The 13,439-nt window shown below is 40.0% G+C and overlaps 1 protein-coding gene across 2 annotated transcripts in view; it reads right to left on the reverse strand.

Moving 5' to 3' along the window:
- Positions 1-11,382: 11,382 nt before the first annotated feature.
- The window catches only part of cd82b (CD82 molecule b), a 33,942-nt gene continuing 31,885 nt past the window's right edge, over positions 11,383-13,439 (reverse strand). For both annotated transcript variants that reach the window (XM_061720956.1, XM_061720955.1), the window contains exon 9: positions 11,383-13,219. In XM_061720956.1, the coding sequence (XP_061576940.1) occupies positions 13,142-13,219 (78 nt within the window). In that variant the 3' untranslated portion in view covers positions 11,383-13,141. The remainder of the gene's footprint in view (positions 13,220-13,439) is intronic.

The following is a 13,439-nucleotide window of genomic DNA, read 5'->3' on the forward strand; positions in this document are numbered from 1 at the left end:
CACTGCTTAGGCCTTAGTGAAATGGCTCTGAACTGGTTTAAAAAACTACCTATCCGAAAGAACTCAGTGACTGTGTTTACATGCACTCAATAACCCTTTTAAAACCCGAATATTGGCAATAACCCGAATTTGCACGGCCATGTAAACACCAATAACCCCTTTGAATAACCCGAATTTGCTCATATTCCGGTTTTTAAAATCCTGAATATGACCCCTGGGTTACTCCTTTTAAAACCCGAATATTCGGTCATATAAACACCAAACGGTATATCCCGATCAAACGGAACATGAATTTGTTTTCTGGGCATGCTCTGTTCGCAAGGAATCCTGGTCTTTTGAGTCCAGGAAGTTCTTCTAAACATGGAGAAACACAAGACCACGCCACACTTTTGGAGTGAGGAGGAGACTAATCACTTCATAAATGTAATGAAGGATATGAACATTTTGGCATTTGTAGACGGTAGAAAGTACGGGGTTGGCGAGATTTACAAGAAGGTGAGCGAAAAGTTGCGCGAAGCAGCATTTGTTTTGAATTTGGATACAGGAAGGAGAAGCGGAAATGACGCTAATTGCGTCATGATGTTCTCCGCGCGTCACTGGTTTGATCGTGATATCCCGAATGATTAATTACCATGTAAACAGGGATAACCCTGTTTGCTCACGCATGTAAACGGAATATTCCGAATGTGTCAGCAACTGGAATATTAGCAATAACCCGAATTTTGACTGCATGTAAACGTAGTCACTGTGTATCAGTAGAAAACTACACCTCAACCCTTCTTAATGTAAACAAAGGTGTCCCTCAAGGTTCTATTTTGGCCCCTATCTTACTTTTAAAATGTATTAATGATTTTGGTAATGGAATAAGTCCAGCACATTTTCATGTATATGCTGACGACACAATTATTTATACAATGGCACTTTTTGTAAATCAGGCCATAGAGCTCCTGCAGAATGCCTTTCAAACACTACAGTGATTCCTGCTGGAGTTAAAATTAGCTCTAAATTCAAAGCAGACCAAATTTATGACCTTCAATTGCTCTCGTCTTAATATAGTTGTCCCCACGATCTCGACATTAGATGGTACGTGTCTTGAACGAGTTACTTCTTACAAATATTTGGTATGGCTTGAGGACAGGACATCTTTTAACGTACACATTGACAGACTGCTGAGAAAGCTTTCGCCAAAACTGGGTTTTTTCTTTTATCTGAAGAAAAGTTTTTCATTGGAACTTGTGCAAAGCTCGTTCTTATCTGTTCTGGATTATGGAGATGTGATATATATGCATGCAGCATCTTCCCTGCTTAAAAAGCTGGACTCCGGTTATCACACAACTCGTTTTGTAATGAGTGCAGGCTCACGCACACACCACTGCACCTTATATGGAGTGCTAGGATGGCCTTCCCTACACCAGAGGAGACAAGCACACATGTTGACATTTACTTTTAAAGCATTAGTTGGTAAATTGCCATCTTACATCTCCACACTTCTGTATTTTTATACAAACACCTAGAGCACGAGACAAGCAGCAAAAGGGATGCTTTTAAATGTCCCCAGTCAGATCTTGATCAAACCTAATTTTCCTTCCTCTTATATGTATGTTTTATTGTCTTATATATGAATGTGTGCTGTCTTGACCGGGACTCAGTGGAAAAAGAGATGTTGTATCTCAATGGGTTATTTCCTGGATAAGGCTAAATAAATAAAGTAAAGTAAAAGCTTAAAGCAGCTCAAAAAGACATTGCATTGCAGTTCCTGCAGCTGATCTGTTGTCTCCTGACTCCATCTGGACATAGGGCTGCATGACTGCATAAGAACCAAATAAAGTTTTATTTGGATGAAAATTTTGAAATATTTTTACACTACAAACTTTAAATTTCCTCCACGAACATCCACAACATTAATATTTCAAATGTTAGTGGTGAAACATGGTTTAGGAAACCTTCAACTGAAATAGTTTCAGGAACCTCTATCTTTTGGTTCATCTGTCCATCCATCCCTCCATCCATCTTCTTCCACTCATCCCGGGCCGGGTCGTGAGGTCAGTAACCTAAGCAGAGAAGCCCAGATTTCCTTCTCCCCGCCACTTCGTCCTGCTCATCTGGGCGTATCCCGGGGCGATCCCCAGGCCAGTCAAGAGATTAGGTCCCTCCAGCATGTCCCGGGTCTTCCCCGGGGTCTCCTCCCCGTGGGCCATGCCCGGAAGACCTCACCAGCGAGGCGTCCAGGAGACATCCTCACCAGATGCCCGAACCACCTCATTTGGGACCTCTCAATGCAGAGAAATAGTGGCTCTACTCTGAACTCCTTCCGGATGACCGATCTTCTCACTCCATCTCTAAGGGAGAGTTTGGACACCCTGCAGAGGAAACTCACTTGTATCTGTGATCGCATTCTTTCGGTGACTACCCACAGGTCATGGCCATAGGTGAGGTGAGGGTAGGAACATAAACTGATGGGTAAATTGAGAGCTTCACCTTTAGACTCAGCTCCTTCATTACCACGACAGACCGGTGCAGAGTCCCAACCCCGACCTGGAGATGGCGCTTCACCCTTTTCAGAATCAGAAAAGGGTTTATTGCCAAGTTTTCACACGAGGAATTTGTTTTGGGGATTGGTGCAACACAATACAAATATAAAAACAAATATATAAGAGATGAAATAAAATGAAATGTATAAACAATAAAAAGTATAAACAGTAAAATAAAATGTAGACCAGAAATGTACAAAATGAGGTTTTAAAGTGCCGGGTGAGTCTGTACAAAAGTGACTTAGGAACTTAGGATAGGTCCGACTGAGGACCATGGTTTTGGATTTAAAGGTTCAGATTTTCATCCCAATTGCTTCACATTCAGCTGCAAACTACTCCAAGAGTTATGGTAATTACCCGATGAAGCCAACAGAACCACATCATCTGCAAAAGGCTGAGGTCACCAAACCAGGCCCCCTCCACTCTTCGGCTGTCGATAGAAATTCTGTCCATGAAAATAACGGACAGAACCGGTGACAAAAGGCAGGCTTGGCAGCCTTCAATGGTTTGTGTGACTCAATATTTGTGTTTAAACATTCTTCTCATTCCAGGACGTGCTAGAATATCATCTGCTGACCAGAAGGAGAAATCAGACGTACACCCGGCAGCAAATGAGTTGAAGTGGAAGGTTTGCCGTCTGAAAGTTTGTGGAGTTCATACACTAAGGCAGCGATGAAAGCTGGAACAGTCGATCCCGTATCAGCTGTGCTCCCCGTAGGTTAGCCAACGCCGGTCCAATTAAAAAGTGTAACTGCTGCTGCAGTCAGTGGAGTGGGGATCCACAGCAGAACTGACCTCCATCTGCTGTGGTCAGTTCTGGCGCAGAGTTGGCAAGACTCTCCAGAGGGCAGAGCTTAATTTGTGATAAAGCCCGAGTACAGAGACTACAGAGAGAGGGGGAGAAAACAGGTGAATGCAGCAGGAAGGAAAGTGAGACAAAGAAGAGCAGCAGGGCGAAGAAGTGAGAACAAACCTCTGCAACAAATAGGCTGCTCGGCTTTCGTTTCAGGGTGACAGGTGCATTACCGTAGGTTAATGAGAAGCCCAATGCTGCCTGTGGGGAAGCTTTTTACCTCCGCTTCCAGCTGCATCAATCAGACCAGACAGAAACCCTCATTCAGGTGCACAGACACGCAAACACATAGGTAGATAGTGTATTCCAAAACATCTAACACAGACTCCCTTGCAAACCCTCCGAGAGATCATCGTAGCTTGTGGGCTACACTGATGGAACAATATTATGGCTGCAATTTGGTGCAGGAGATTACGCTGTGATTAGGAGGTATTTATGGATACAATGAGGGATAATTAGCACTTCAAGCACAGCCCACAGGTGTGATCAAACTGTTGCTTCCACTGCAGTCTGCCAACTCTGTATGGAAAATGGTGCTGGATGTATTGAGATCCTGTAATTAGATGTAATCAAAGATCGAACAACAGCTTTTCATGTGTATGTTGTTCTGCTTTGTAGTAGCTCTTTTCCCAGGTGTGAAGTAGGTGCAGCCCCAATTGAAGTAAGTTAAGGACAATTTGCTTTTACTCCTGTTTACCGGAAAATTCTTCTGGCAGTCAAAGTGAATCAAAGTGCAACTGCACTGTTTTGACGATGCAGAACTGGTGATGTTTTTTTTTAAGTTCACAGAAATACACTGCTCTAAAAAAATAATGAAGGGAAGTTGGCTATCCTTCTAGCATTTTTAGACTGATCATAATTTCTGAATGATCATTCTGGTTGGTTTTAAGCAGAGGTGGCAAATCCGGCTTCAGAAAGTAAAAGTCCTACCATGTATTTGTTCTGCACATTCACTCAACCAGCTGATTCTAATCAGCACAGCTCTTCAGCCAGGTAGATGAGCTAATTAGTGAACTCACCTGGTTTTAGTGAATGGACAGAACAAATATATGGCAGGACTTTTACTTTCTGAAGCCGGATTTGCCACCTCTGGTTTTAAGAATACTGTGACATCACAGACCCAGATCAACTTCACACCATGTTTCGTTGCTGTTCCTCTTTAATTAGGTAATGGAAGACTACAACACCAGTTTTGATTGGAGTCCGGTAAAGTGGTGGACCTTAATTGACAACCAGTAGCTACAGTGAAGTAGTTTTTTAGACCCAGAAGGAACACCTGGTTTATCAAGTCTGGTACTTAAAACTTAACTCAGTTATCACAACCTACCTATGCCAGCTTAAAGCTCACGTTACACCGATTATGATTGGCTCTGTCCTCATTTCTACTGGCTACTCAACTCAACTGTATTCATGATGCACTTTAAAAACATGGTGATGTAGCATCACATTTTATAGTTTTAGTTTTATTCCATTTAAAATTTTTTAAAGGTATCTGTTTTATTTATTTATCTATCTCTTATAATGTTTTTACTATTTTTATTGTTGTGGACTGATTATTTTTTTTAGCCTTAATCCTTGAACCTTTATCTCTTTATAAATTTTATATATTTTATATTGTATGTCAGGGTGCATTGGTCTCCCAGTTTTTATTTGTTTATTATGCTTATTTTTCAATCAAAATGTCAAAGCACCTTGTATTTCATGTACTTGGACGAAAGGTGCTATATAAATAAAATTTGATTGATTTGATTGATTGAAAAACAACATAGTTGGCCAAAGTGCTAAACACAGACACGGGGGTCAAAGAAAAATTTAGAATTACAGAATTAAAACATGTCAAAAAAAGATAAAACATCAAATGCATAAAACAGTAAGGCCAACATCTCAAACTGAATTAAAAGCCAAAGTGAAAAAAAGTATTTTGAGAGAGTATTTACAAATGGGAAGTGTTTCCGTCTTCCAGATGTAAAAGAAATTAGTTCCACAATTTTCCGTCAGCAAATCAAAAGGGCGGTAACCTCTAATTGTCCTCTTTGTCTTAGAGGACTAACATGAACTGCTCTGCTGACCTTAGGGAGCGTGAAGGAGCTCACAGCTGAAGCACGTCAGACAGACCATGAAGATATTAAAAAACATAAAATAATTTTGTAATCAATGCAAAAGCAAATTGGGATCCAATGAAGTGGTGCAAACATTAATTTACCGGTATCTCATTTACAGCCTTCTTGTGCTGTTTGAGACTGCACTATGTTCATCTAACAACACCAGTTATGATATTATTAGTGATTCTTCTCAGTTCAGATATCAAATTCACAGAAAACAGCGAGTGCACTTTCCCATATTTCCGGATCAAGTGGGTTTATCCCCTCGAGTCAAAGCAAACCGTGAAAACATGTTTAATAAAAAGGCTGTTGTAATGCCCGTTTTTGGTGTTTGAACTAAAATGCATCACAGATTTGACGTTAAAAGCCCTCAGAAAACGTGTTAAGATTTTTGCAAAGTGGTAAAACATGTTTCCTTTCAACTTGTGTGACTGCATTTGGTAATTTTCAATTAATGGAATTAAACTTGTTTTTATCTACAATTAGTTGTCAGGTTTGAGTTATGTTTGTTTGAGGATAGGCTATACATTTAAAATATATATAATATATTATGATATAATATTTAAAAAAAATTGTAACAATGATTTATGAAATGTTGCTGTTTTTCTTCCTCCTTATTTTTCCTTAAAAATAGAAACTCCATAATAGATTGTGATAGAAAGCTTCTCTCTCTCCCCAACATGGGGCACACAGTGCATTACTGCATTGTTTGCCTACTATTGTTATTCATGTTCTTGCTCTAGTACGAGGAGTGCTGTTGGGTCTGGTGGAAACATTATACACACTGAGCTCACCTGGGAGCTGCAGGAGTTTCTCTGTGCACACAGGCAGAACCCCAAACACAATTCCCTCTGCTGATTTTGAAGTAAAAAAAAAAGCTGCAGTTATTACGAAATGCAAATGTAAACAGATAAAAGTTTGTTTTATGTGAAAGTTCAGGATTTCTGCAGACCTTTTGACCACTGTGCTCCAGGCACAGAACACACTGTGTTGCCTTTCGTTATAAATAACATATCATCAGTGGCCTGCTGTTTGAAGCCTGTAATGTATACAGACCTATTATGTGCACACACGAAGTGATATGTGGAAAAATATATACAAAGTTGTATAAAATGGCCTCAAAATATATATTCTTTTCTATTTGCGGCCACTCTGTGCAAGGCAGGTGACTATGCTCTCCTGCTGGGCTTTCTTACTCTGTCACTCCTAATTTGGTGTTGATGCTTTCACACCAAGCCCCCTCCTTCTTCCCACCTCCATCTATGTGAGCTGGAGTGGAAACCATGTGTTTTCACAGACTCTGCTGATGCTCCCCAGTGTTTGGGGAGGCGGTGGAGCTGTGCCAGAGTGATTTCAGCAGCATTTTACTCTGCACGGGCCAGAGAGGCCACATGGAAAGGAGAGCCTGCCCTTATCACAGCGGAGTTGCCCACAAGGGAAATGGAGAGGTAAAAGGAGCCGAGGCTAGAGAAAGGAAGGAGGTACGGAGTGTGAGTCACTCCATCATTCTTCTCCATTCCACAAGCCGCTGGGCAGGAAATGAGGCGGAGGACACCCACTGACCTGAAGCCACTTGCCGCCTCTCTGCCTATCTCCGAAACAATTTAAACAGCTAATGGAAGTGGGTTGATCCTCTTTCTATCTCACACGGGGGAGCTGGGACTCTTGCAGCTCATTTCTGATTAGAGCTCCTAATCTGGCCCAGACAGAGGAGAAACCCAGGCAGTTATGTTATTATACGTATCTATCAGGCACGCGTGTCTGTGTGTGTGTAACAGACAGAGCACTCATGCTTTGTTTATGCATGATGCCTGAGAGAGATTGCAAACAGGAAGGACAGTGAGGGTCCGTGCAGGGGGGAAGGACCCGTGCAGGGGTCAGTCTGCAGGTGGAGGTGGTGGGTGGAAGGTGCTGATGGGACATGTCCGTGACACAGCGTGAACAGGATGTGGGGAAGAGGAGCGTTGGCAGCTGGGGAAAGACCTCCACCATCATCTGTGCTGGATTGAGCACCACCGGAGCACCGAGCTCGTGAAAAACATGCTTTGATATGAAGACAAATGGTTACTGAGGGAATACTCTGGTAAACATTCATCTTGTTTCCATGCTGAGGTGTCAGAAGATGCCTCAAATTATATTAACATTTGAATAAAAGAAAGCTTCAAGTTGTACTTGCCAAACAAACCTTCCCAAGACATGCACTTCTTATGTACTAATTATTGTTCCTCTTAATCAGCCACAGTTGTGTGTTGCTCACTGAGCACAAACATGTGCAAAAGTTACTACTACCTCTTTGTAAGGCTATGGGGGTTTTTGTTTGTTTGTTATGCGTCAGTCTACATAGTAAAAATGATCTAATCATACTGAATATCTTTTTTTAATTATGTCATAATGTATTTAACAAAAATTAGCCAAAAACAAATATGTGGGCAATACTAAGTACCTCATGAGTTACCAGCTCGTAGATCCAGATTTAGCAACAATAATCTTTAAGTACTTGTTTCTGTATGGCTTTAACATTCCCTCACATCGTTGTAGAGGATTGTTGGTCCAGTTTTCTTTAAAACTTTATTTGATTCATTGAGGATTTTAGACATTTGCACAGCATCTCTCTGGAGGTCCCACCACAATGAATTAATGAATGAAAAACCTTTATTGTCCGCGTAGGGAGATTCGGTTTGTCAGCCAGCAACAGAACAGTTTAAGAAGAGTTAAAATAAGTTAAAAAGAGTTAAGTTAAAAAAGCAGAGTAGATTAGTTGTTAAAAAAAACTGTTAAAAAGAATAAAAGTCCAGTATATGTGCAAGAGCAAGTAGTGTGCAAAAAGTGCAAGTGTGCAAAGTCCTCAGGTCCCCCACCCCTGTCCGCGACAACAACAACATTCAACATTTCATTGAGGTCTGTACTTCGACTATGTCATTCCAAAACTATGATTCTTTTATTTTCCCGTCATTTGTTCATTGTCCTGTTGCATGACAAACTTGGGATCAATCCTCACATTTGTCCTTAGGTTAGTCAGAGAGTACAGATGATACCTAGAAAACAACCCCAAATCATCACCCTCCACCACCGTGTTTGAGGCCTTTCTGCTGAAATATATTGTTTGGTTTTTGCTAAATATGGCGTCAGACATTGAGGCCAAACAACTCCCCACTGGTTTCATCTGTCCATAAGAGACTGTTCTAGATGTCTTGTTGTTTGTTAAGATGAAGTTTGGGAAATCCTATTATTGCTTTTGAGTCTGAAGAGGCTTCTTCATGGTAACCCTCACGAACAAATGGTACCTGTAGGGTCTGGGGTTATGTTTATTATTTATTTACTACCTCTCTTATAGCATTGTGGGGTCTGATCTCAGTGTAAATTTGCTGGGATGATGTTTCCATGCACTAATCTTTCTTACTGTAAAATGTTCAATTCCATATTTTTTTGGTATATTTCTATAACCTTTTCCACATGGCTGCGCAGCAACAGATACTTGTTTACAAGCCTCGCTTATATCCTTCCCTCTTGGCATTGTGTTAGACACCTGAATTCCCCAGACCAGCAAACAGACAAAATCAATACTTTTGCAGAGGTGTACACACCTGCTGAGGATTAGTTCATGAAGGGTTGACGATTAGCGGCGCCTGGCAACAAGTTATCCTCCTAAATCCCGTGGAAGCTGCCAGGGCATATTTATTGCTCACTTCCTTTTTCCTTTATGCTTCATTTTTGTCAAATAAATAGCGGCATGTTGGGGAAAAACAGTTATATGTTGCGTTTTGTCTGATGTTTTATTTGCCTAATACCAAGACACACTAGGATCAGATCATTTTTATTAGCTTTTCACACGCGCAGGAATAAAAGAGGGAGTAACTTTTACTAACGCTAGTGTAAGTCATATCCTCATCATTCATTCTTTCATTTCAGTGTCACTGGGATCATGATGTGTCTCACTTCCTCTGCCCTTGACTCAATAACTGACAATTGTGCAGAAAAACAGATAGAGGAAGCTTCTTTGTTCGTTGCATTTGACATAAATAAACGGTGTGTGTGTGTTTTACAGTATTATGAATCCAATGTCAGCAGCCGCACACTCACGATACAAACTGCATGTCCTTGTACTAGAGTTTTTCTCTGAATCTATTCATGTTGAACTTCTTCCCTTGATTAATTCACTGACAGTTTAGTCCGTCAGATTTTAGCTTCGTCTCATCTGCAGTCTGGTGAATATTTAAATGGTAGCCATCAATTATATTATTGAAACAGCTTCGTGTTTTTGTTACTCTATAATTTGCTGTTTTCTTTTAAATAGATTAGATAGTGTTTCATACTTAATCTAAAATGGGACAAAAGGGAAAATAAAATCCACAAAACTTGCAACTTAAAAGGAAGAAAATGGTTAAAAAATATCAGCTTGATAATTATGTACAATTCATCAAATAACATTCTTAATCAATTGGATTTTGCGCAGCACCAAAGACATTTCACTGGCACCCAGCGTGAAACCATGATGCACTCAGAGTAGCTGATTTTAAACAAACATGAGGGCAAGTTGGTCATCTCTCAGCATGGTTCTTCCCTCCTTTCATGCCTGATGGATTTCAAGAGTTTTTGAGGTTTGAATTCAATGTTTTCCCTCTTCTTCTTGCTATTGCCCTCGGCTGTTGGCCAAGGTCAAAGCCAGAGTCTTCGTGAAGAGCCCTCTGACTAGTTCTGCATCGTTGCTGTGTCATTTTACTTAAATCAGTGTTGAGATATAAGCTTCTGGCTTGATAACATGGGGGTCTTTTCCTTTAAAAATAGCTGTTCTTATATTTTATAAGAGGGGCTATTTTGTACTTACTGCAAAGGAACAATCTTGTTATAGCAGTGAAATTTATGTATGTGGAGCTCTTTGTTCTGTGGAGCCACGGGGTAGTCGGGCTAAATCAACGGAAAACAGAGATGGGGGGGGAAGAAGGAGAGAAAAAAAGAGAAATGAATGTGCTTAGACACACAGAACTGGGGAGGTGGTGAAATGATTTCTGAAGGAATCTGGATGGAGCATATTATTACAAGTGCATCTTTTATACATTTTTTTTTAGAACATAATTAATACAGTCTTGAGGAATCTTGTGCTCTTTACTTGAAGCCAGAAACACAATTTGTTCTCATGTGAAGTAAATTCAGTTTCTCAAAGGCCGAAACAGTCAGGTATATACTGCCATCTTCTGGCAGCTTTGGGTACTGACCCCGTCAAATTAGTAGTAGTAGTAGTAAATATTTATTTCGGTCAATCACAAACAAAAATCAACAAACAAGATAACACAGGTTTTTCCCTGGTCAACATCGTGATTATTTGACCGAAAAGGTCTGGGCTTGAAGCATAAAGCTTATCTTGCCCACCTTTTAACAGAATAGAATATACAAAAAAAAAAACAAATGAAGTATCATAAGTCTACACAAAATAATAATAATAATAATAATAATAATAATAATAATAATAATAATAATAATAATAATAATAATAATAATAATAATAATAATAATAATAACAATAATGATGATGATGATAATAATAATAATAATAATAATAATAATAATAATAATAATAATAGCAATAATATAAAAATAATAATAATAATGATAGCTCTGAAAACAGAAAGTGAAAAGATGCTAAGGAAACCGGCAAAACAAATTTAAGTTGTCATTTTATCTCGTGCATGTGTACATTCTTCTTTGTTTGCTTATTGTGTTTCTATATATGTGTCCATTACCTTTGCTTTGAATAATATCTTGTATGCTTTTATTGAATTTGCGAGTTTAAGGTCATTTTCTAATGAGTTCCACAGTTTTACTCCTAACTACTCCTAAACCTAAACTCCTAATTAGACTAACTCTTTCAAAATAAGAGACATTCAAAGAGAGGTAAACCGATTTTCATGGGTTCAGGTTTATTTATAGTTCTTAATTACCAAAAAGACATGAACATAAGTTCTAAACATGGCTTACAGGTCCACATTTCTTTCTTCTAATAAACATCACCTGTGTAAAAAATATTTTAAACAATGAAAAAACCCTTCATTTGATCACGCTAAGTGACTGTGTGCCTTTGATAGGCCACACAGAGTGACTAACTGCTGCTGACGCTCCGTTTCCTTCTCTCAGCGTATTCGCTGAATACGATGAAATGAAAAAACAGTCGATCTACTAAATTTGTCACAATTTCAACTATTATAGTGTATTTAAAATGAAGCGGAAAGACTCAGGATAACACGGCAGCTAATACGTGAGAGGAAGTGTAAACATTTTTGTAAAATCTTTTTAGAGAGGAAAAGGATCATTGAGTTGATAAAGAGTCATTTTAGGTCAAAGTTGCCTGTAAAAACATGAAACCACTGCTCACATTTAAGGTTTTTCTCTTCTCTCTGTACCAGGAGGAATGATTTCTCTGGAAGCAAACAATGAAAATGGGAGAAAAATAATTTAAAATAGTAATAAGAAAAGGCGCTTAAATAAAGTTATTTGTGGCAGGAGCTGGTGTATGTTCTTCCCAAACACATTCCACATTGAAGTAAAGACAATATGGCTTTAAGAGTGATGACAGATGTGTAAGGGTTCCAATTTCTCAGATTCAGACCATAATAGTGCTGACAAGCTGCTCTGGCAGCTCGGCTTTGCACTTCATAAACAATAGAGAGGAGACAAAGAACAACATGACTTTTCAAACGAGAGCGTGTGGCTGAAACTTTCCCATATAAAACGCTGACTGAACACTCGAGTGCCCCAATCCCCTTGGAAGACATTTTTACATCTTAAAAAACAACAATGACATGAAGACATAAACTATAAAAATGAAACAAAACATTATCTCAGCACATCATACACACTTACTTCATGCAGAGCTGGCTGATTTGAAGGTTGCCAGTCGTGCACACCCAACAGGAAGACAAAGATAGGGACAGACGATGATGGAGGGGTGGAGGATGAGGTGGGTGTCAGCGGAGGTTAATATCAGGGTTCGTGGGTTCAGAGCTGATGACAGAAAAACCAAAACCCTCCACCGCAGCAGCCCTGCCCTGGGCTTTTCCCCCACCCTCGGCTACCAAAAATACCAGCTGCAGGATCACAGGGTGGCAATAATCTTCCAGAGGGTCTACCACGCCCCCGCGCACACCCTACAGTTTCTCTCTCATCTCTCTGCCTTGGAGTCAGAAGATCTGGCTCTCAGATCAAGCAAACGTCCCTAAAGTGCTCACTCTTACATCTCGGAAAGGCCTTCATTTAAGTCAGCCAAGACCAAAAAAAAAAAGAAAAAGACATGTAAATGAACATCTGCATAGTATCAAATGGGGACATTTTCAGGCATTCAATAAAATCCTTATAAAAAACTAAAAAACACTAACTGTAAGACATCAAATTCATGTCCAACAAGTGTGTCAAGCTTGATAGAGAAGATTGTGTGGGACATACTACAGTATGTTGGGGAGTGAAAACTCTGCACAGCCACGAGGACATGGGAGGCTGAAATGTTGGAGATCCCTGTGTGTGTGTGTGTGTGTGTGTGTGTGTGTGTGTGTGTGTGTGTGTGTGTGTGTGTGTGTGTGTTTGTCTGTGTACAATGTTGTGAGGGGAGGAGAAGGCGAGACAGTCCATCCATCTGTGTGGGACGCGAGGCTAGCCCCGTCTCCGGCTCAGTACTTGGGTACTTTGGTGTAATCCTCCTGGACGACGCTCTTGCACAGACACATGGAGAGGATCATCCCCAGGAGCTGCAGCAAACGGAGTCGGCAACTTAGTTTATGAGAGGTGAAACTGACCAACACCTACTCAGCATTCACTCAAACATGCGGCTACTTTAGCTGAAGACGTGCACATATTTACACTAGATACAAGCAGATGTGTCAAGTAAAGAAGTACAAATACTTTGTTACCTTACTTAAGTAGAAATTTTGGTTATCTATACTTCACTGGAGTAATTATTTTTCAGAC

The sequence above is a fragment of the Cololabis saira genome, chromosome 5 (genome assembly GCF_033807715.1).
Source record: "Cololabis saira isolate AMF1-May2022 chromosome 5, fColSai1.1, whole genome shotgun sequence".
NCBI lineage: Eukaryota > Metazoa > Chordata > Actinopteri > Beloniformes > Belonidae > Cololabis > Cololabis saira.